General features: G+C 37.9%; 2 protein-coding genes across 4 annotated transcripts in view; one reads left to right on the top strand and one right to left on the bottom strand.

Moving 5' to 3' along the window:
- Positions 1-1,931: 1,931 nt before the first annotated feature.
- On the top strand, positions 1,932-11,597 carry naglu (N-acetylglucosaminidase, alpha). The gene is made up of 6 exons (XM_046376158.1): positions 1,932-2,559; positions 5,878-6,025; positions 6,412-6,558; positions 7,028-7,113; positions 8,826-9,082; positions 9,313-11,597. Exons 1-6 carry the CDS (start codon positions 2,135-2,137, stop codon positions 10,515-10,517), a joined length of 2,268 nt encoding a protein of 755 aa, XP_046232114.1. The 5' UTR covers positions 1,932-2,134; the 3' UTR covers positions 10,518-11,597.
- Positions 11,598-13,442: 1,845 nt separating this feature from the next.
- The window catches only part of ipmkb (inositol polyphosphate multikinase b), a 30,043-nt gene continuing 19,074 nt past the window's right edge, over positions 13,443-24,411 (bottom strand). For all 3 annotated transcript variants that reach the window (XM_046376162.1, XM_046376160.1, XM_046376161.1), the window contains 2 exons: positions 22,210-22,291; positions 13,443-21,374 (listed from right to left, as the gene is read on the bottom strand). In XM_046376162.1, coding sequence (XP_046232118.1) covers positions 20,560-21,374; positions 22,210-22,291 — 897 coding nt within the window. In that variant the 3' untranslated portion in view covers positions 13,443-20,559. The remainder of the gene's footprint in view (positions 21,375-22,209; positions 22,292-24,411) is intronic.

The following is a 24,411-nucleotide window of genomic DNA, read 5'->3' as shown; positions in this document are numbered from 1 at the left end:
CATCAAGAAGTTTCAAATCAGTTGGTGTGACAAGTCATGGCCGTTGGACAGTCTTTCAGAGCTAACTTGTTTAAGAAATATACCATGGGCCAAAGCCAGATTGGCAAAATCCTGCTGATTGGTCTATGTTTCTGTGTTTAGAACCCTGCAGAACAAGTGCACCCTGATGATAAAAAAATTTAAATCTGAATTTTATCTAAAGTCAGCTAAAGAAGATCCAAATAACCCTGCAAAATTCTGGAAACGAATTAATTTTTGTCAGGTATACATATTGCTTTTAGGCTCCCAAATACATTATTGTTAGCTCAGATGAAATACAGGACACAGCTGTGATGGGTTATCAGTTTAACAATTCAGTTCAATTCAATTTATTTATGTAGCACCTTATACAATCAAAATTGTCTCTAGATGCTTTACAGAGACCCAGAGCCTGAACCCCCGAGCAAGCAGACAGTGGCAAGGAAAAACTCCCTTTTAACAGGAAGAAACCTTGAGCAGGACCCGGCTCACAAGGGAGAACCATCCTGCTGATAGTCGGCTGGGTGAAGGGGGGGAAGAAGAGGTAGACAGGACAGAGAGAATGAAAGAGAGAGAGAGAGAGAGAGAAACATATATGCAATAGACATCAAACATTACAAAGGACAAACATGACAGGTTGTTATAATTGGAATTCTGAAGACTATGTATTGTGTGTAGTTGTTTTTCAGCTGATATGTTGTTTAAGAGTGTTATAATATCACTACATGGGTCTCTGTAAAGCATCTAGAGACAATTTTGATTGTATAAGGTGCTATATAAATAAATTGAAATGAAATATTACTAACCTAGTTAAGAAGCTGAAAACAAAGGCTGACAGTGACAAATTGTATATGCACGCATATGCATGCCATTCTATGACGCCTTGATTGATTGTGTCATGCAGTTTTAAGTTATATTACAAATGCAAAGTCTCTTACTCTCCACTGCATTCTCTATGATTTAGTGGGTTGGACATCACTGACTAGTCATAAACTGTTTTTTATCTATAAAGCCATTCTCTGTCCTAGCTCTAAAATTAGATACCTTTGCATCCATTAACAAATTTAAGGACATTGGCTTCACCATAGAAATGTGGTGAAGGAGGCATTTTTCTTAATAAATAGCTGTTTTCTGTTTTGTTTGGTAGTTTTGGCATGTAATATGTTGTTTGTTGATTTTAATACATTGTGATTTGTGGCTGCTATCTTGGCCAGGTCTCTCTTGTAAAAAAAAGTTTTAATCTGAGTGGGACTGAAAAAAAAATTATTTATATTATAGCTCTCTTCAGAGTGTGAAGAGATGATCATATGGTCTGTGTGTAACATCTTTAAGTACCTAGTAACAATGGTTGTTGAATAAATGTACCTCAGATTTGTGCTAGTAAATGTAACTCATAACATTTTACCAATTAACACTGACTCTTAGAGCCATCAGATATTTGTGAATTCAGTAAAGGTGTTTAATTTGGTTGGTCAGTTCCCATTGCACACTGTGTGCTGATTTCATTTTTCTTATCAGCTGTTATGTAAGAGATGCCACTTGATGCATGTTTGTTTTGTATTTATTGAGCAAAACGTTTCTGTGTGGACACTATTGAGCCAATACAGGTTTTTTCGGGGAGCTTCAGGTAATGAGTACGTTAGCAATATGAACAGTAGACAGAGGAGCCTGTATCTAATGTTTACTCTACAATAAACACTCTCCAGCTGCTTACATTTCTCACTGGAACACAACAGGTTAATTACCCTTTAAAGGCAAATGTGTAAACCATTTGTCCTTTATGTGGTTTGAACTTTGTTTCATATGAAGTTCGTTGTTTTCCTCATATGACAATGTGACATTAGGCTTGTACTTGGTCAGGCTATTGTCATCACATGACAATCAGTGGCTTCACATAGCAATTGGTGTTTTTATTTGGTTGTTTTTTTGTTTTTTGTTTTTTTTAAAGAAACCTCATCCTCTGATTGGCTGTGAGTTATAATCGACACGGGAACTCTCTCTCTGATTGGACAGTAATCCTTCAGTAAAACTAACGCTTCCTGGTTATCTGCAAAAGGAGAAATAAACTTGATTTTAAACCTGTGCTGCGGTGGATAACTCGAGGGGCTTCATTTGAATGGGGATCAGAATGTCACACAGAAGCGGATGTAACCTGATTCTGGTCGTTGTGTTCTGTCTTTTTATATCATCCTATTGTAAGTTTCCTACTCTAGACCACATTAAACCGAAATACAGCGACAAGACACAAGGGAGAGCAGTGGTCGAGCTGCTGAAACGCCTGCTCGGGAACAGGTCTACGGAGTTTATAGTGTCAGTCAACAGAAGCCTTTCCAACGACAGTCTGGATGTGTGTGAGCTCAGGTCGACTAAAAACAACAAGATAGTCGCAACGGGCAGTACCGGAGTGGCCGTAACTTCTGGCATTTACAACTATCTGAAATACTTCTGCAACTGCCATGTTTCCTGGTCTGGTGACCAGCTACATCTGCCCCGTCCGCTGCCAAAGCTCACCGGCGTCCTGCGCATCAACACCCAACATAGGTCAGTGAGTCGCCGGGTTTGTATACTGGCAAAGGTATCCATGGTTTAAACCACCACTGTCATCGGTTTTTAATCCACGACAACTTCACTGAGCTTATTTCAATGAAATTCCGATGAAACTGTCAACCTTTCATATCGGAAACTCAAGTGTGGAGTAGGAATAGGATGTCGATCGAGCTCGAGCTGTAACCACGCCGTTGGTCAGGGGCGGATCTAGAGAAATCAATCAAAAACAGCCCTTTCCATCTGTGGCCTTTCTGTATCTCTGATAGTGGAAGTTTCCAACCATACACAGACAGAAACCAAGAAACAAAACAAAACAAAAAAAAGAGATCTGCTCTCGTTTGTGGCCAGAACTTAGAGAGGCTGCAAGAAAGCTGTTGGAGCCATCGCCATCCCCATCATTACACCATCTTAATATGTAGACAGAGAGGGTAATGAGCCATAAAAATCTTAGCTACATGAACATAGCCTAAAAACCTAATAACATGCCATTCCTCTAAATTCAAACTTTCATTAAAAAGAAGAAATAAAGACTGGTGTGGCCCGTGTGTATGCTTCAGCAATTTTACTGACATCAGTGAAACACTTTCTTTGAAAATGTTGTTTTCTCATCAAATCCACTCTACACTGTTGGAAACTGGTTGTGTGCCAAGTTTTTTTTGGAGATTCTGAGATAGTTAATATATTTTATCAGCAGTTAAGAACATCTAAAATTAGTTTCATTACAGCACCATCAAACTTTAGAGATGAGGATGCCATAGTATGTTTATTTGTTTGCCCCCCCCCCCCCCCCCCCTCCCCCCAGCACAGCAAAACGCATGGATGCATGAAAAATGGTGTTGTCACACATTATTTTTCATTTTTTACTGTGAGCACTATGGACACTTGTACCGCTCCCGGGCCCTTTAATGGACCCTTTCTTTCAATTATCTGTTGTGCATTAGACCCGCATCAGCTCACTCCAGTTATGTCATGTGCACAGTAGAAAAAAAGCCAGGGTGAAAGGCGCTGTTTAATTTTCCCATGATTTTAACTTAGCAGTGAAGCAAGTCATAGCCAGTGTACAGATGATTCAACCTATTTCAGGTAATTAAGTCTAAGATCCACTTATTTCATTATATTATATACCTGACAAATTTAAGTAAGGGTTATGTATTGTAAATAAAGCCAGTCCTTTCTATGTCTCTTAAGGTTTGGGGAAGTCACCATAGTCAAGCTGGATCTGTGTACCTGGTTTTAACATACAGTACAATCCACAAATATTTGGACAGTAATACATTTTGTATTGTTTTGTCTTTGTTCTTCAGCACATTAGATTCAAAATAAAACAGTGACCATAGGTGAGGTTTCAGCATGAGGATGAGGTTTCAGCCTTAAATGTTGAAGTTTGTTTGATGTTTGAATCCAGAAAGTATTCTAACCCTTGTAGTTTTTTTTAAATTATTATTTTAAGTCCAATGTGGAGTATTTCTTATTTGGAAACAAAGCTGTGTACTGTCGGGTTGTTGTGCACCTCTAGACGATATCAAAATCCAGTCGTTTGGTTTTCCTCTAAAACAAAACATGATATGTGCTTACAGAGGCTAGTCCAAACCAGTTTCAACCAATAAATCATGACCTTAACCCATCAATCAGCCTTTGACTTTTAGTAGCACAGACCTAAGATTCACTAGTTACCTAGGTAGCAACAATATGCCATGTCAGTGTATTTCATTTCCCCAAAATGCTGTGGTCACAAGCTCACTGGTTAGAGTTTATTCACTTTGAAGAAAGTATATATTACAATTTAATTAAAGAATTTGTCTAGACCTGCTCTAATTGGAAAGTGTCATGAGATAACTTTTGTTGTGAATTGGCGCTATATAAATAAACCGAATTGATTTGAATTGAATTGAAAGTGGAATCTCTCACAGCTCCAGATTATGTGCAAGGCATTTTACAGTAGACTACTTAAGCAACTACATGAAGTATACAGTAGGCTTTGTCTGTCTCCCTGATAATACACCCTGCCACCACATGCCCACTTTTCATATGCTATGTGTAGGCTCAAAAAAAGTATAATACTTCCCAGTCATCACTTATGAGTCACTACAACTGTGTGACAGTGTCTGTATCTGCTCAGGTCCTGCCCTCTGCCTGTATTTTCTTATGTTCTTGTTATTATATTCTACTTTGAGTTGATTGCTGAGAATGGGAACAAGACACAACAATCAACTATCAAATTAAAAAGTAAAAGTAGTAGAGATATGATGACTTTTAGTCCTTTCTTTGAGTCACCTGAATCTTTCTCTCAATGCCCATCTGCCTGTAAATGCCAATGTCTTTCAAACTTAATACCGCCAGTATTTAACACAGCCTGTTATAAATTTCAGATCTCCAAGCCTAAATTGAGATTACTTGAGAAATGTCAAATAAATGATTTTCTCTGTTTTTAAAAAGCTTGTCCACAGCCTTTTTATAACTTTTACTCCAGAATGAGTGGAATTGAGACAAGCACCACGAGATACAAATGTCAGATGATGAGTAGAGTCAGTTCATGGTGTAGTATTTTTAGTACAGTCCTGATTCTAACAAAGTTAGACGCAGTGTACAACATGAATAAAAAACATTTTTGATAGATGCTGAACAGGAACAATACATAAACAATATATTCAATGTTTTACTTCACTAACTTTATTGATATTTGTAAATATTTACTTATTATGAATTTAACCCCAGCAACATGTTTCAACCAAGACGGTAAAGGTGGTTACTGCTCAAAATACACCTGTTTGGAGCATTGCCCAGGGAAACAGGTTCATTGGTAAAAGGTGATAGTATCGTTATTGGGTATGAAAGGGGCCATTCTACTTTAATTTAATATTATAGGGTTCAAAATAGCTCATTTGGTCACATTATGTCATGCACTTAGAATGATAAAATTGTCAAATAAATTAAAAATGATGGCTAATGGAATAAGTAGTGACTTAGAAGAAATCTCAAAGGATCCAAGAAACACCTTCAGAACTGCAAGGGTCCATGATTTTCTTGTTTTTTGAATTTCCAGCAGAGATTTCGATGCTTTGCTCTGTAACTCAAATCTTGGAAATGGGGCAATATGGAAAGCAGAATACCTTTTTGTATTTCAATGGTATATTTGACTTTTCATTTATTCTTGTCATTTAGTTTTCTTTGTTTTCTTGTAGCTTTGTGTTGTTGGTGGTTAAGTTTTAGATTTGTTTTTACATACCTCTTTAGCATATTTTCTCTTTTGAACACACTGGCAATATATTATGGCTTTTCTAAATAACGGGATATTTATGTGGTTGTATCTAGATTCCGGTACTACCAGAATGTATGCACTTTTAGCTATTCTTCTGTGTGGTGGGACTGGCCAAGATGGGAGAGGGAGATCGACTGGATGGCACTTAATGGAATCAATCTGCCACTGGCTTTTACTGGACAAGAAGCCTTGTGGCAAGAGGTAATTTGTTGGGCTGAAAGTGATTATATTCCTTACAATATCTACATTAAACATCTACAGTACATTGAAAGGAACACTTAAAAACAGAACTTAATGTCAGTGTGCTCCGTGCATCATTATTTGCTTCTATAAGGCTGTATTTTAATATATGTATTCACTATCTGTGCTTCGTTTGTTACAAAAATACTCCGTCTATTAGAAGAGAAGTACGTTTATTTTTGTGATATGTTCAACATGTATGCGTTATTCTCAGTTAGTAAGATAATAAGACAATAAGAGAAAGAAGACTGAATCGAAGGGATACTGCTTATAAGCAGATACATGATACATGACTTGATATCCACAGCAGCATATGAACATTAACCTATTAACTTGTGTACCTTTAGGTTTACCAAGCTCTTGGATTAAACCAGTCAGAGATTGCGGAGTTCTTCACTGGTCCAGCGTTTCTTGCCTGGAATCGTATGGGAAACATGTTCAAGTTTGGTGGGCCCCTGCCGCAATCCTGGCATGTGAACCAGCTCTCTCTCCAAGTACTGAAACATTCATGTTTGCCAACACAGTTTGAAGGCACTGTATTTAGAATCAGGACATTTCTGACTCTGGCACCACTGAGTTGTATTATTAAACATTGAGAATAAGAATGAATGGGTTGAAAGAGCCTAGGGAGTTTTCACCTGGGCAGTATCATTTATGAGTTAACACAAACTTCGATCATCAGAATCATTTAAAAATTATGTACTGTAATAACATTACTATCCTACACATAGTTTGAACAGTTAAGGCTATGAATATTTTCAAATTTTATCAAATTTAAATTTGAAAAATAATTTACACTGTGGTACTTTTTACAGGACTCCACATTCCAGTTAATTCCAGTTTTACAATTTGGGTTTTATTTTTGTAGTTTTCAATTGATGATGATGATTGATGTTGATAAATTTGCTTTACCAGCTTCTTTGGAATTAATCCACTCACATGACATTTCCTCTCTGTTTGCAGTTTAAAATCTTAGAACGAATGAGAGCCTTTGGCATGATTCCTGTGCTGCCAGCCTTCTCTGGGAACATTCCAAGGGGACTCCTCAGGTGATGCATGTTTATTATGTTTCAGCATTTCTGAATTATACTGCTCAGTTCTCTAGGTATTGGAGTCTGGTGACCACTGGATTTTTGAAGCTGACACTTACAGTGATTTAAAGCAGGGATGTTCTGACCAAGTTGTCTTGATCTATCTAAGTTCTTTAATGAGGCCATATTATGCTCATTTTCAGATTTCAGATATGTTGGAAGTCAAATGGAAAAGTAGATTTACATGTTTTAATGTCCAATAAACACCTTGTTTTCCCTTATACTCAAATATTAAGTATAAGCAATAAGAATTGTATTAATTGCAAATTGGCCATCCTCAGTGCATTAGCTACTTCGGAAAACACCAGCCGCAACTTAATGATTGTGTCCCCTTCCTGCTCTTCCTTGAGCTTGTACCATTACCAGTTCTCATTGACAAAGCAGTATGGCAGAGTAGAATGCTTATACGCATTCAGTTTCACAGTTGTTATGGAGACATTTCTGTCAAATTTACCTTAAAAATAAAGTCATTCCAATAGATCTTGAAATCCTGAGATGGTGGGAGAAGATAAGGACTTACGGGTTGGTTCTTGCAGCCAGCAGTAGGGAAATGGACATGGTATGGCACCAAGCTACTGAGTTGATATTCTTAATCATTATTCTCTAGCCTGTAGCTTGAGGTTTCCTGGTAGGCACTGTAAGCTATTCCCCAGTCAAAAGCTGTGGGTGACAGGCTTTTGCAGGCTCCAGTCTTTTGGAATAGCTTACCTGAAGAACTAGCACTACAAAACTGACAAATCCTGAGCTCCATCAGAACTGTTTATAACTATTTATTTAAAAAACTAAAATGTAATTTCTGTTTCCTCTGCAGAGTTTCTTCTGTCATGTCAAGTTTATAACGATAGAATTTTGTTTTTGCTGCTTAAATGTGCCACAATATTTGCTGTAATGACACCACTGTGCACATGGAAACATAAAACATACTAATAGAAACCTCTGTAGTAATTAATATAAATTCTCAAAGTAAACGCTCATTCTTTGGCACAACACATGACAGAGAGAGAGAGAGAAAAAGAGTGATGCATGGCAGTAATAACAAATAATGGAACTATCACTAATACTAACAGTGATAATGACAATAATAATTGTTACTATTATCATTGAGGTGGTTTGGAAATCAGAATCAGAATTCCTTTATTAATTCCTTTATTAATCCCTGGAGGGAAAATCTGATTAGGATGCCTTCTGGGCACCTTCCTTTGGAGGTTTTCTGGGTCAAACTGGGAGGAGATCCTAAAGTAGACCCAGAACTCTGTGGAGGGAATGCCTTAGGATCCTGGAGGAGCTCTAAAACCTTAAGAGAGAGAGGGACACTTGGAATTCCCTGCTTAGCCTCCAGCCACTGCGACCCCAGATAAATGGAAGATCGATAGATGGATGCTTAATAATATCTATTTACCATACTTTATTTACTTTGTGTTAACTCATTTATTTTATGAGCACTTTTACCTGGAAATGTTTAAGAAATTTAAGTTGGAACTCAACCAGACAGACATTTCTCTCCCACCCACTTTGCTCCCAAGTTCTATATATTCTGTTTACTGCACCTCAATCAGTTTCCTAATTTCCTAATCAGATATAGGTAGGGACAGTAGCACTACAGTTTAATATACAGAAGTAAATGTTTGAGTTAAAACCTTTGAATTACTAAAGTGTATCTTGTATTTCAGGTTGTATCCAAAGGCCAATGTAACCAGATTGGGGCCTTGGGCTCATTTCAACTGCAGCTTCTCATGCTCCTATATCTTAGACCCTCGGGACCCACTTTTCCTCCAGATCGGTTCCCTCTATTTGTCACAGGTGGTGAAGCAGTTTGGTACGGACCACATATATAACACTGACACCTTCAATGAGATGACACCACCTTCCTCTGACCCCACCTACCTGTCTGCAGTCAGTCGCGCTGTTTTTGCCTCACTCACTGCGGGTGAGTGTCTCAGGGACTAACAGCCTGTTACTTTTAAACTTGACAGTGCCTGTCTGAATGCTGATATTTTGGGTAACAAGTACAATAATTGCCCTAGTTTGATAACCTATAGATGACCTCTAATCCAACTTTTACACAGACACCCCCGCTTAAGATTCATTATGATTTTCAGCCAATTTTAAGAACTGTCCCTTTTTTCTTCCTCATGCAAATCTCATTTTTCTCCCCAGTTGATCCTCAGGCAGTTTGGCTGATGCAAGGCTGGCTGTTCTTCAGTGATACAGCATTCTGGAACCCACCCCAGATTCAGGCCCTACTACACGGAGTGCCCCTTGGAAGAATGATTGTGCTGGACCTGTTTGCAGAGACTGAGCCAATTTTCTCCTACACAGAGTCTTTCTATGGACAGCCCTTCATCTGGTGCATGCTGCAAAACTTTGGTGGCAACAGTGGATTCTTTGGCACAGTGGAGAGCATAAATTCAGGGCCCTTTGAAGCCTTACAGTTCCCAAACTCCACCTTGGTGGGTATAGGCATGACACCTGAGGGCATTGAGCAGAATCCTGTGATGTATGAGTTGATGAGTGAGTTGGCTTGGCGCAAGGAGCCAGTAAACTTACTCAAGTGGGTGTCGCTGTATGCAGCGCGCCGCTATGGCAGCACACAAGAGAACCTCACAGCTGCATGGAGACTCTTGTTCACCAGTGTCTACAACTGCACAGTGCCACATTACAAAAACCACAACCATAGTCCGCTGGTGCGCCGGCCTTCCTTTCACATGAATTGTGATCTTTGGTATGACCCAGCTGACCTGTACAAAGCCTGGAAACTGTTTATTGAGGCGGATCCATCTCTCATGTCCAAGGAGACCTTCCAATATGATCTAGTGGATTTGACACGGCAGGTCCTACAAGTCTTGACAACATCCCTCTACAAGGATATTGTAGATGCCTTCCATCAACAAAAGATGTTAGAGCTGCTGACTGCAGGTGGAGTTCTGGTATATGACCTCCTGCCTGAGCTCAACCGCTTGCTGAATAGCAACCATAACTTCCTGTTGGGTACGTGGCTGGACCGGGCACGATCCTTAGCCCTAGATGAGGAGGAGGCACAACTCTATGACATGAATGCTAGAAACCAGCTCACTCTATGGGGTCCGAGTGGTGAGATCCTGGACTATGCCAGCAAAGAGTGGGGAGGCCTCATAGAGGATTACTATGCCCAGCGATGGAACCTGTTTGTTCATACCCTGGTAGAGTGTCTGGACAGTGGGCAACCATTCAAGCAGGACAGCTTCAACCAGGCAGTTTTCCAGGTAGAAAAGGGTTTCATTTACAATAGAAGACAATACCCAACTAAGCCTCAGGGAGACACATATGATATCGCCCACCGGATCTTCCTTAAGTATTACCCACATGCTTTGAAGAGACTATAGTGAGCAGGGGCTAAGTTTGGAAAAAACAAGATGCAGCAAGAAGAATGTCTTCTCTCGCTTCCAGTTTTCCTGTTTTGCACATGTAGCATAATCAGTAATGGATAGTTGCACATGTTGTTGGATTAGGAAAAAAAGGATTGTCACTTCATATTTAAACTGATCAAATATCTAATCATGCCTTATTAAAGAGGAGGGGAGAGAGGAAATAAAAATTAGGACATGACTCACAATAGACTGAAAACTCAAGTATGCATCCCTTTGTACTGTTTTCAACTGACCTTAAAGAAATAACTCAACATTCTTTTTGGAAAAAAAGGTTTACCTTATCAGAGAAAGATGAGAAGATTAACATTAATATGACCCTTATGTCTGTGTATTAAATATGGAGCTGGGATCAGTCCGTGGTTAGTCTAGCTTAGCATAAAGACTTGAAGCAGGGGGAAACAGCTAACCTGACTCTGTCCAAAGTAAAAATAAGGCTAAACTGTGCTATTTGAACATTGTGTATTGTTTGTTGTAACCTGTGCATCAACAGAAATGTAAAAATGACAGTTTGTAGTTTCTGAGATGGTGAGCACAGGTTCTGGTTTTGGGTTCTGGCATCCTCATCCTCAACAAGTTTTTACATTACAGTTCCCATACAGGAACACAAATGAGATAAAGCTTGTTAATTATTAAGCTTTAGAGATGTTGGTAGGGGCATTGTTTTTACTGGGAACATTCCCAACACATTGAACCATTCCTTGAATATTTCAGATAGGCATTGGCATGTCTAAGGTAAGATAATGTGAATATTGCATCTTGTTCTGACTGACAGGACTGTGCCCCATAGACAAGTATCACCAAAACAAGTAGGCTAGTAGATCAGTCAGCAAACAATTTGGATGTCTTTGATCTTGCATAACAATTTTCCATCTTCATCATCTAGCAACAGGTTTCATTCATGTGCCAGCAAATATATCATGTCGCACAATATTTCTTTCTGTATTGTTTAAATCCTATTTTTGTATTTTGATGACTTAAACTGTTGTGATTTTTCAACTCAGGCATGTCATAAAAGTCAAGACTCTGTGACTAATACAGTGGTTTCCTTCTCCATCTCTATGCTATATGTGTACTTAGCGATGACATTAACTCCACACCTTAACCTATCCTCTTATTCTGTGCTGGGTAGGGCTGGAAAGTATATCCCAGCATGCTTTGGCTAAGAGGGAGGCCACATCTTGACAGGTCACCAGTCTTTCACTGTGTTACACACCTACAGAGACACCCATTCACGCTCCTAATTTTTATTATCCCAATTCCAGTTCACTTATCTTTTGTGTGAGATGTCACAACCTTAATTATCAGTCATTTTTCTTATGGAAAATTGGTAATGTTTGTAAATCACTGACATTAATCCATAAGGAATGGAGATTATTAATTCAACTTCACAGTTACTTAATTATCAGTTGAATTATTTAAATAAGTCGGTTGTTCGATGTTAAATTAATTCTAATTAATTAATTTAATTCATTGGTATTAGACCAGCATTTTACTGTTATAGCTAATTTCAAATTTCCATCCCTTCCTCCATCCATTTTCGATACTGCTATTCCATGCAGGGTCGTGACGAGCTGGAGCTTATCCCAGCTGACGACAGGCGAGAGGGGGCCAACACCCTGGACTCGTCACCTGTCTGTCACATGGACATGCTCTTTCTTTTTTTACTTTTAGTATGTATTGCAGCTGGTCTCACAAAGTACATACTGTTGCATTTAGTATGCATACGCATACTTACTACTGTCATAACCTGGTGCCTTTTTATATCCATAACTGTCCTATAATATATTACTGCACAAAACAGATATTATTTACACATTCATGTAGACTAGAACATTGTATTTGGAGAGGGCATGTCTTATCATCCAAGTAGAACACTGCTACTATTGTGTTAGTATTGGGCAGTATGTGAGATGAATTGCTTCAGTAAGGTAAGATAAGCATTATGCTTTGAATGACTCACAGTCATATACTGTAGTTTCCTCACAGAGTTCCTCACTGTGGTGAATGTGTGACTAGGGATGCACTCATTTATCATCCCAACATGAGTATTGGTTGATATTTGCCTTGTTCACTGCTATTGGCCTACCAGCAAATAAGAGAACATTCAATGATAGCACTGACTGATTTTTGTTACGTAGTAGTTAGTTAGTAGTTGGATCGTAGGCAGTTACTTAAAAAAAAAAAAAAAAATCATGTGGAAGAACTGTGTTAAAGGTTATCTCATAAATTTGTATGATTTAAACAGTGCAATTAAAGGGCTGAATGATTTTAAAACCATTCAGTTCCAACCATTTCTTTTTATAATAATTTCTTTATAATGTTTTACTGCTATTAATGGCGGAAAAACAAAATAAACAAGATAAATGTATTGGAATAGGCCAAATTGTTACTTTAAACATGGGTCAGTATTGGCTCAAAATGTCACAATCATTGTGTCCCCATGTATTTTCTGTAAATACATTTGTACTTAAGTAGTCATTTTGATAACTACCTGAGTACTTGTTTTTGAAAATGAAGTACTTTTACTTCAGCACAGTTTTTGTCTATTCAACGCATCCTGGACTATTAACCACATTAATCAAAATGTTTTTTTTCATACTTGTCATACTTGAATGTCATTTTTATTTTATTGAACTAAATTATATTTTTTAAATGTCCAGCCTAGACTAGTTTCTTTATATACTAATATTTACCATCTGGAACCTATAGTCCTTGAAACCCAAGGACCAGAGCATTGGATTGAAATCTGGGACTCACAAATATATGCAGGTATGTCACAATGGTTTGAAATCTAACATATAAAGTGTACAATGTGTAAATACAATACAAAGCAATAAAAAATACACAAGGAGTCCAAAAATGAAGCACTTCCACAAACAATTTGATTAATATTTTTATTGCTGAAAAAATAATAACTATCAGGTTTGTATATCAGGGACTGAAACTGTTTGAGTTCCTCTCCTTATGTACATTTATAATATTTTCCATTTTACTTCAGGCTAATTTAGAGGGCATGTTCAATCAAACACACTTCAAAAACCAACACTGAGGAGTTTCAGAGCTCAGTTTCTTTAACATGGCTCAACAATGTGGACCAGGTTAAGTTCCTCATTTAACACAGTGTGTTGGACATCTTTCTGTCAGCATTAGATCCACAGAAATCCAACACTGGTGGAAAAGTTGAACTAGACCTAGTACACTCAGTCCTTCAACAGGTTTAGTTTTCATGATGGTGGCCAAATACCAACATTTCATAAGTATTCACACTGTTCAGCTTTTAAACCATATGAGTAGCATTCCACACTGAGCCATACTAATTTTCAAGTCAAATGTTTTCCATTGAAGCTGTGGTCCTTACTGAAAGCAAAGGATTATGATTGGCTGAGAAAAATTTCTTCCCACCACCCCTCTGACTTTTTCTGGACCCCATTCAGGAAAGATATTGCTGGTTTTGCATGTTTCATTTAATTTGCTCAGATTACTGCTGTCCATTTTTCAAAGCATCCCATCAGGTTTTAGACTGATGTCCAACATTCTAAGGCAGCTGCTCACTTCTACTTCAGTGGGCAATGAAAATTAACTAGTAGTATTTACAGTAGTTGCTCTTTTGCATCTCTTCTTAGGTAATGGTGATAAAGTGATAAAATCAGAGTAGTAAAAATCAATGTTCTGAGAAACATTATTTGAATTCAGATGTTTCCTCACATACAAACTTGGCTGTTTGGATAAAGTTTCCTAGACATTACAGTTGTGTATTGGCAAGAATTTGATCAATATCACAACAGAAGGGTTAGAATTCAATATACTGGGATACTGTGACCAAGACAACCATAGTGTAAATCATTCCATATAACTCCATATAACTTCTTTGTTTACACTCGCAATATGCTTAACTTCTTCCTGTCTTAGCTGATGTTATTTTGAAGTGAAAAAGTGAAAAGGTGGAAGACAAATTGGATTTGATTCCAAATTGTGTTTGTCACTTTAAAACAATGTGAAGTCTGATCTCTCATAATGCTTGCATGGAAACACACAACAACCTCCATCATATAAATTTGTTAAAATGATAAAAAGAAGCAAACACAACCAGCGATTAATGTGATGAATTAAGTGACTCAGCTGGATATTTAGTCAACTCGTCTCTTCAACTTACAAGATTTAAGTTGTAAATTAGTATCTAATTACAGGAATACTGCTAAAAGAGGAGTTGATTTAATATAACCAAGAGAATTTACAGTGCAGTACACAGTATTCTGGCAGTAATGTGCAGTATGATATGACATGATTTTTCACACCACCTATATGGTCCTTTAATGGAGAATAATAAGTTCTGTACTGTTCAAAGGACAGGTGACATTAAATAAAAAAAATCACTCAGTATTAAAGTCCTGGCCTCTAACCTTTAATGGCTATGAGAAGAGCAACTGAAATGTAAACAAATGAGTTGAGCATATAAAAAGCAACAGAGAGCCAGAACCATCAGATCAGTCACTGTCAGACTGATATTTTGCCTCCTAATCATCAGTGGTCATGAAACATAAAACTGAACCACTGCTCTATCAACACAGCTAGACTGATGCTTTCATAAATCAGTACATTCTAGATTCAACAAGACTCTTGGTATCATAATTTAGTCTTCAGGCCTAAAATGTAATTCTAGTATGAGTACAGATGCATACAAACATTATAGACATTTTGAGGCAGAGGAGGTGGGCAGTGTAACAGAGCAATCAGGCCCACGATTTCAGACATGCCACATCCACATTTTGCACAATTCTTGATTTGTCAGGCTTCAAGTGTTACATTTAAAAGTGAACAGGTCTGTCACTGGTTGGGAATCTGGTTGCCGCAAATCCAACCCAATGTAGGTAGAAATCTGTAAAGGTCTAATGGCCATCATCTTCTTCACTCCTCTAGGCTGCCACTAGTGTCCAGAAATTATATATATATATTTATAGAATTATTATGAAATGGAATTGGAATGTAAAAATGAAACTAAATTTAAATTAAAAAGCACTTAGAATTAATGTTGCAATTCTATTTCAAAACAAACAGAATAAGGTCACAGATTGGCAGAACTACAAATTAAATGTTCAGTGTTTTTTCTTCAAATGATTATTAATTATTACTGTTTTATTATGTATTATTTTACATACACTGTAACATCTCTTATTTCAATATCCAAAAAAACTACTGCTTGGTGATTCAGACTTTTTCAACACAGTGTGCATTCACAAGTGACAGTAAATTGCAGACATAATGTGGAATGGACACCAGTGGCTGCCTGAAAAGTGAGTGGAAAAACATATTCAGCAATCTAAACACTGTGCTCTGCTTCAGCTGATTGCCTCCAATATAAAGAAACAAAAACCTATCTGTGGTCCTTTACAAGAAAAATGTTTAGACACACCAAAATGCTGGTGCTGTGCATCTTTTTAACATTAAGTATAATGAAGAGTGGATACATAGTGGATATGCTCTGCTGCGGTGAAATCTGCCCACCTCCACAGCAAAGTGACAGATTTTCTGTTTTTTTGCTCTGATTTAAGGAAGATTCAAGTCAAAAATTTGCATCATGGTGAGTCAATCATTAAAAAATCATTAAATTCATTCCATCAGCAATGCCCAGTATACAAATGCATGATATGCTTTTTTACAGATTAGCCACACAACAGGCTTGAAACACAGAGGGGAGATTCACAAAGCTGCCAGAATGATCAAGAATCAATAGAGAGAAACAGAAAAAAGGAAAATAAGGCAGTTAAAAAAGAATTCTTCTTCCCTTCTCTTATCAACTCCTGTAAACATCCTTTAGAAGACTTCTAAACTCTTGCATTTATTATTTTGAAATAATGGTTAGAGAAAATATTATATTCCAATAGTTCCCAGGTTTTCTGATTTAGATTTAAATGATAACAGATTGAATGAAGTTAATTTACAAAGGATAGGGTTTTCATATTGTTCCTTATATTAATACATTTATTAATATATTATATTACCGGTTAAAATCAAAGTGGATCTGTTGTGTACAGGAGCAGTGAGATTCATCATTACATTTTAAAGTAGCTCCAAGCAGAGAGTGGAGTAAGTAAATCTGTACAGAAGTCTAGAGACTAGACAATGGCACAAAACAACTGCTTAGCATTTAAGTGAACACAATTTACAACAAATAATTTTAAAAGCTCTCAGATTATTCTCTTCAGCTGAGTTTTTAAATTATTAAAATGCCTCTCTTATTTGTCCTACAGTGTAAGACAAGAGTTAAACAGAACATTTCATTTGCTGTCATCACACTGGAAAGTTAGCTGACTGCACTGGACTCACTCCAGATGAGACAGATGTCAGGCTCAAAGGCTACGTTCACACTGCAAGCAAAAATGATCAGAATTTGATGCTTCTTTTCATATTTGAATGGTTTTTTTGGGTTTTTTTTTGTCAAGGCAGTGTGCACAGCACACGTCACAGAATCTTTTTAATGCTGATTTGGGTCACCTTCATATGTAGTCCTAAATCGGATACAGATCTGATTTTTTGCTTTGCGACCTCAGTCTGAACAAGACTGGATATCACATGGAAATCAACTCCTGGCTCCAAGTCCACATCCACACACACACACACACACACACACACACACACACACACAATGCTTGCTCCATAAAAAGCCCAAATTAAGAATCTGGCTCTCTTTCTCCTCATCGTCCTCATCATCAACGTCATGAATTTGTTGCCTTACACTGCACATGACCTTATAACAAAAAAATAAAGGCAGACTTCACCGACCTGCACCTCTTTGCTATTGTACTTTCGTACATCCAGGTCAGTTCAGGACTGTGACCAGTTCACATGGGAATTAAATTTTAGCTATGGTTAAATAATGATGTGAACAGCCAAACAAAAACATCAAAGGTGTGAGCAATAAATCTGAATTCAGCACTAAGGCCTTCAGTGTCAACGTAGCCTAAATGTCCTAAATGTATTCAACTCTTTAGTGTTGTCTACCTGTAAAATCTGCTATGATAGCTTTAGAAACTAAAAATTACAGACTACTGTAATTTAGTGATGCATATTACCACAACATATTTGGACTTCTGCAGTTCCCAGCTTGACTGGCTTCCATACTTTATAATCTATCCAGGGCTGCAGTCAAGTCATTTTTGGTTGTATGTTTCAGCATGAAAACTGATAAAACTGATATATAATTGCATAACTAAACACAACACAACAATCTGAGCTCAGAGATCCAATCTAGAAATAGAAATAACAATTCTTATCACAATGTCCACTTTCCAGATCTTTCAGCTACAGTCTGGCTGATAAGAGGGGATAATATGAAGTCATGATTGCAAGAAAACAGTTTTATCCCAAGACAAGACAAACAAGTTTGTAGCAACCAAAGCTGCTTTCAGCTTCCGTAAGTCAATTACAGTTAAATGAATATCACTGGTTTCACTAAACCTTTGACATACTTGGCATGAAAACAGATAGATTCATAGAGATTCATCCAGTGTATACAGAATATCCACAGCATTGTATCAGTCAACCCTACCAAATATGACTTTAACAAAAAAATGGAAAAACCAGCTAAAGCTATTTTAGGCTGTTGCTTCAAGCTGAAATTAGTGTAAAAAGGACATGCTGACTTTTACTAGCAACCAGTATTCTAACATGTCTGCCCATCTACACCAAGCCAAAAAAGCCTGTCCATCAACTTAAAAAAATGGGGAAATAACCACAATCTTTACTACAATCTTAAAATCCTTAGGGAAGTTATATTACTTCTATCAAATAAAAAAAAACAACAAATTGGGTGAAAACTTCTTCCTATCCTTGCCCAGTTATAAATCAATTAATTACAATATTATAACTTAAAATCATAGAATAACTCTAGATTTATCATAGAGAAATGGCACTGAAGTCCAATCCACACATGAAAGATCAGCAACCTTTTGATATGTTTTCTTAAAGAACTGAGAGTACAAGATATGACAGCAAAATATTAGCAATATAACCCTGTTCCTAAAACTAAAGAACAAAGAGGGAGGAGCACTGGCATCAGAAAGGAGAGATGATTTGCCAGCCCATCGTGTACAACAATTATCACAGCCATGGTAAAAGATTATAATAACACAACATGTAAGGTTAAGAGGTCAAAAACATGGCTCCAAGATCAACATTGATGAGATACGATCAACCATTAGATAAGATTACCATTGAATAAGACTATATAAAATAGAAGTTTATAACTGAATAACCAGACAGCATGAGGATCTTCTTGCTGAGAAGATAATGGTATTAAGCATTTTCTCTTACAGTAAATTTACCTGAGTTATATACCTGTAGACAGTGTTTTAAACAAAAATGACAACCTGACTTAAAACTCAACATTCTGCAGACTTTTTGTACTGAATGCTCACAAACTCACTGAAAATCAGTATCAGTTTAACCCAGACATTCTGAGTCCTATTTTAACTGTTCACAGTTTGGTTTCACTGGTCTCAGTGTGCACCAACAAGGGGAGTTCTGGTTCAACCTAAATGAACCAAATCCAGTTAGCCTCTGTTGATGAGCATTAGCTGGATGAAAGAAAAATGTTTTCAATGCTGTAGCAAAATAAAGTTTTATCAGGTTATGCCTAACAGCAGGTTTGGGTAAAGCAGTTTTCTAGGCAGACTCATAATCCATGAACACACATCATCTTGATTAAAAAAAAGACCCAAAACAAATAAAAGCACACACTACAGTCTCTCTCATTGAAGTTTTGTGAATTCACTCAAATTGGGGGTGAAAAAAAAAAAAACATTTTCCGCATATAATGTTCACACTTGTGGTTTGGGCCCAAATTCTAATCCTGTGGCATGATCACAAAATTTACCCGCCATACCTCAAAAAATTCTTGTGAGCCCTGAGGACCCAATCCCTACCCACAGCTGTTGAAAGTGCTACCAAAATAATAATCATAATAGTTACTGAGATTGCATGTCAACACATCCATCTCCTGGAAAACTGAGCAAATTTGCTGATGAATCGTTTTTGAGTAGGAGATAGGAAGCAAATTCCTCGATCAGGTTCATTCCCTATATTTTTTGCATGAACTGTCCCTTTAAAATAATACTCAAAAACGGCCCCGTGTTGGATGTTGGATGGCTTTGCATGAAATGGTTACAGCTGATAAGCTTGCATGTAAACAGGTCCATTGCTGTAACAACCGGAGAAAGCTAGTGAGTGAACCATGAGTTGGGATTGTTTGTCAAAATACATTTAGTAGGGGTAGAGGTGGGTGATTGAGACAAAAATCTTGAATCACAGTACAAGTTATTTTAGAATGCAATACGGCTATTAATCAGGAAATAATAAATTCTCTAGAAATTGAGAAATTGTTAGGCACAGATGGGTTTGATGCTAAACTCCTCTAAAATGGATACTGCCAGAAAACATCACGTGTTAGAAAAAACTCTGGTGGCTGACTAATTCCTGTTGTCTCTCAATATACATTCTTGTATCGCACAGCCCACCACTAATTTAAAGGAAACCTACATGCTAAATTCAGTGGCCATGATATAAAAATATTCTTGTCAAAACCTGCTTTCTATGAATGCATTTCCAAAGGTGAAGCTATGACTTTGTAGAGCTTGTCTGAGCATCAGTAAATGCAGCTAAAAATGTTGTGTTTAAGTACAGGGTCGCAATGCCTTCACAAATTGATTAGTGCATGTAGTGCAGCTGATCACGGGGAAAAAAAATAGCTGTCAGTCTCTACTACCTCCACCATGCTTATAGACATGCACACGCACACACAGCACTGACGGACCATCACAATCAGGTGAGATGATGATGATGATGATGATTCTGTTTTAATATTCACTTCTTTGATTCTTCGGTCTCTCCTCTGAAGGATTCTATCTTTTGAGAAGAGAGGGGAATTGAGGAATTGAGGGGGGAGACAGCAGTTCACTGAGAAGGTCAAGAGGTGAAGGAAAGGTAGGGAGGAGCGACAAATCTAACCAGTCTCACACAGGATCTGCTCCAGCACCATAAGCAGATGTTTGAGGCCATAGATGTAGCCGTGATCGTGGCTCTCGCTTGGGAAAACGTGGGCAAAGTCGATCATCCTGACCTCCACCTCTGTGTCTCCTCCTCCCAACTCTGCTGTATCACCTCCTTGTTCTTTCAGCTTCTCATTCTCTCTCCTCCTGCCACTTTCCTCTCTCTCTCCATCCTCATCCTTCCCTTCCAGTTGTGATTTGTTTCCATTTCCATTTGGTAGTTGGTGCGACTCACCTGTCCGTTTCCATGTGGAGTTGTCCTCTACACACAGTGCTGAGATGTTATCTCCAGAAACTGAGCTCACTATCATCTCAACAGGACCACTGTCTCCACTGTTGCCATGGAGATTACCCTTGGCATAATGGTGGTGGCCAGCTTTTGTGTGATTGGTGTAGATGGTGGCCAAGCTGTAGTCCCAGGGCACAGTCACCTGGATGTTGTTGTTGTTGTTGTACTCAGCCACCTCTTCATCCTCTCCCACCCCTTCCAGTCTTTTCTCCTCCCCACCCCAATTGCTATCACCCCCCAGTGACAGCATGGCAGTTTTCCCTGCTTTCTGGCTGATCGAAGGGGTGCTGAAATGGGAAGAAAGACAAGGTAAAGAGGAAGAAGACGGGAGGCCCTCATAGACGAAGAGAAGGGAGCTGGCATAGAAGGTCAGCTGGTGCTGGGACTCAAACCAGCGGAGGATACGCTGCACTCTGCAGATGCTGGCTGATACAGCATCCTTTCTCAGACTAACCCCGTTATGGAAGAATTTAGCCAGGCCTGCAGGAAAGGAAAGGAGAGGAGACTTCAGTGCTTGTATGTCTCTCCACACTTCTTCACTGTCAGCAGTAGTAAGCCACTTACTACCATGTTAATTAAAGTGTTAATGAAAACCTTTTGTCAAACATATGCACACACAAATACAGGATGTGGGGTGGAAAGTGTCACAGACAATAAATTTAGCTTTAGATAAATTAAAACTCTCTCAGCTTTATTTAAGCTGTTTTTCTGGTCTAAAGACTAATTTTTCCCTGTGCTATTAACCAACTTTAAATTCCTTCTGTAACTCACAATGCAGCTGTATACTCTGTCCATTAAATGCTTCCATGAAATTATGAATGATGGACTTGACGCACAAAACAACAGGATATAACTCATATATAATAAAAGATCTATTATTAATAACAGGCTAATCCTTTTAATCTATTATTAATCATTTTTGTTTTAGCTGTTTTATTCACTCATGTTGTTGTGAACACATTACTATGTATGATTCGTTATAGCTGTTTTATCTGTTTTGTCATCTATGTAGCTTCATATTCATTTTTTCATTGTTTACAAGACAAACAAACGCACACATACACACACAGTTATGTTTCCACTTTTGGGGACATTATATTGACTTCCATTAATTTCCAGGAGGCTTAAGCACCACCTAACCATAACAAACATTGGACAAGACAATAGTCTTCACCCTATTATTTAATGATTTACGTTGCAGAGACTTGCATTTTGTCCCCCATGAGAAAGGTTTAAATGTGACTGTGTAAACAGATTTTTGTCCCCAACACTACAGGAACACCCCCCACGCACACAAACACACACACACACATACCATCTTTAATGGTGTCCTTAATCAGTCCCCTCCCATAGTGCTGGTCATAGGAGTCAAACATGTCACTGCACACCTTATAAACCTGAAATATAAGAAAATACAGTATGTTTACTTTGCTGTATTTGTGTTAACTCTTGTTGCTAAAACATACAACATGCTGATGTTTATTTAAGATAAACTAAGATAATCCTTTATTAGTCCCACAGTGGGTAAATTTGCTATTGTCACAGCAGCACGGATAGAAAATAAAGATACAGATAAAAAAAACAATAAAAATATAGAAAGATAAAGGTACAGATAAATAAAAAATATACAAGTGAAATATACAAAAACACACAATATTTACATTATTACAGAACTATTTACATTAAATTGTACATAGGAGATTACTGCACAATGATTTATTGTTGTTCAGTTGGTGGTGGAGTGCATGAGGTCTGTCGGGAGCAGTACTGATAGTACAGCCTCGCCCCTGAAAAAAGTGCTGTCAGAGTCTTGTGCACAGGGTGTGTTCAGTACACAGTCTGAGCAGTCAAGGTGACAAGGAGTTTTTTCTTAGTCGATGTGAGGGTCTAAGGGCAGAGGATGTTGCTATGAAGTTATGTAACGCCCTTTGAGACAAATGACTTCTAAAAATGGGATATACAAATAAAGCTGTCTTGTCTTGTCTTGTCTTTGTTCTCCCCACGTTGATCTGGAGGTTGTTCTGCTGGTTATGTATATGTTATGTAGTATGTGAGACTGTTGACGTCGGCTCCATTAGATCACACAGTACATCCCACACAGTAGAATCAAAGCAGCAGCTATCCGTGCCAAACTTCCCTCCTTTGTAATTTATGATGTATTGCATGTATGTTTCACTCTCTCTCTCTTTCATCCTCTCTGTCCTGTGATAGGGTTATAGAGTTAGCTGGGTTAGCAATGTCTCCGTAAACAGCAGGTTGCTCCACTCTTGGTATTCCCTCTAATGCGGGGTCAACGCCGCTAACTCGTCAATCTTACTAGAGAGAGATCTCATATTCCCCATAATGATGAATGGGAGTATGGGTCTGTAACGTCTCCCCTTGGCATGGCACTGAGCTCTGACACAGCTCCCCTGTTTCCTCTTCCTCAACTCTCGGGGGACATTAGGTTTGCCTTTTGGAGCACAAGAGCTGATCCCAACTGTAAACAATAGATGCGTGGCTCAAAATCATCTAAAGTTGTACTGATAAATGAATTAGTATTACATTATAATATAGATTTATTATGTCTAACCGAACCCTGGCTTCATCTTGAAGAATATGTCAGCCTAAATGAATCTACTCCCCCGAGTCATATTAATACTCACATTCCTTGAGACACCGGCTGAGAGGGTGAATTTGCAGCCATTTTTGACCCAAGCCGATCATTCAATCCAAAGCCTGAACTCAACTATCATTCATTCGAAAGCCTTCTTAGTCTTTCACACCCAACCTGGAAAACAGTACATCCATTTTTATTGTTGCAGTGGACTGCACTCCTGGCCCATACTGTGAATTTCTACAGGAATTTTGTCTTTTTTATTTGTCTTGTCTCATTTTCAAGAGGTACTTGTACATTGAAAAAAAATACAACAATTTTTTTTAAGTTTTTACACTAATTAATAGATCAATCTTTTGTATTAAGACTGATCACAGTTTGAACTCTCTGGTAATGTTGCTTTTATTTCAAAATGAGGTAGATAACTCCCGATTAACTCACGATTAACAAATCAACCACAATCTTTGCTTCAAGAATCAAATTAGCTGCAAGATCCAAATTGATCTTTTTAGCCTGACAACAGCATATTAGCTTGGATTAATCAAGCCTCATTTAAAGAACAGGGTTCATGTCTCTACTGTATGCCTGAGCAACTATGCAGAATGAGAGATCTTAGTGTTACATTTAGACCAGTGGATTCTCTCCCCTGTGGTAGAGTTAATCACCTCTTTTTATCTTTTCCTTTCAATCCAACTCTCTGCTCCCACACTATCATTCTTCCATCAGGAAGATCATTACCACTAATTAGTCTCTTCTCCATCTAAACAAACTTATTGCTGAGATTAGTACAAGAATTTTCCAAGCTCAGTGCCAATATATTTGTTTCTTAACTTCAACCACTACAACACTAAAACATACGGGTTGCCTTTAACCTGTTCAACACCATTCAATTTACCTCTAGCTCATAATGTAAATTCAAAA

Source organism: Scatophagus argus, chromosome 21 (genome assembly GCF_020382885.2).
Source record: "Scatophagus argus isolate fScaArg1 chromosome 21, fScaArg1.pri, whole genome shotgun sequence".
In the NCBI taxonomy this organism is placed as follows: Eukaryota; Metazoa; Chordata; class Actinopteri; family Scatophagidae; genus Scatophagus; species Scatophagus argus.
The sequence above is the reverse complement of the archived record's forward strand: the minus strand, read 5'-3'. Positions and strand labels throughout refer to the sequence as shown.

Coding starts and splice junctions, on each gene's coding strand:
- naglu (XM_046376158.1), top strand. CDS start 2,135: ATGGGGATCAGAATGTCACACAGAAGCGGATGTAACCTGATTCTGGTC. Junction 6,026..6,411: donor AAGAAGCCTTGTGGCAAGAG/GTAATTTGTTGG, acceptor GTGTACCTTTAG/GTTTACCAAGCTCTTGGATT. Junction 9,083..9,312: donor TTTTGCCTCACTCACTGCGG/GTGAGTGTCTCA, acceptor TTTTCTCCCCAG/TTGATCCTCAGGCAGTTTGG.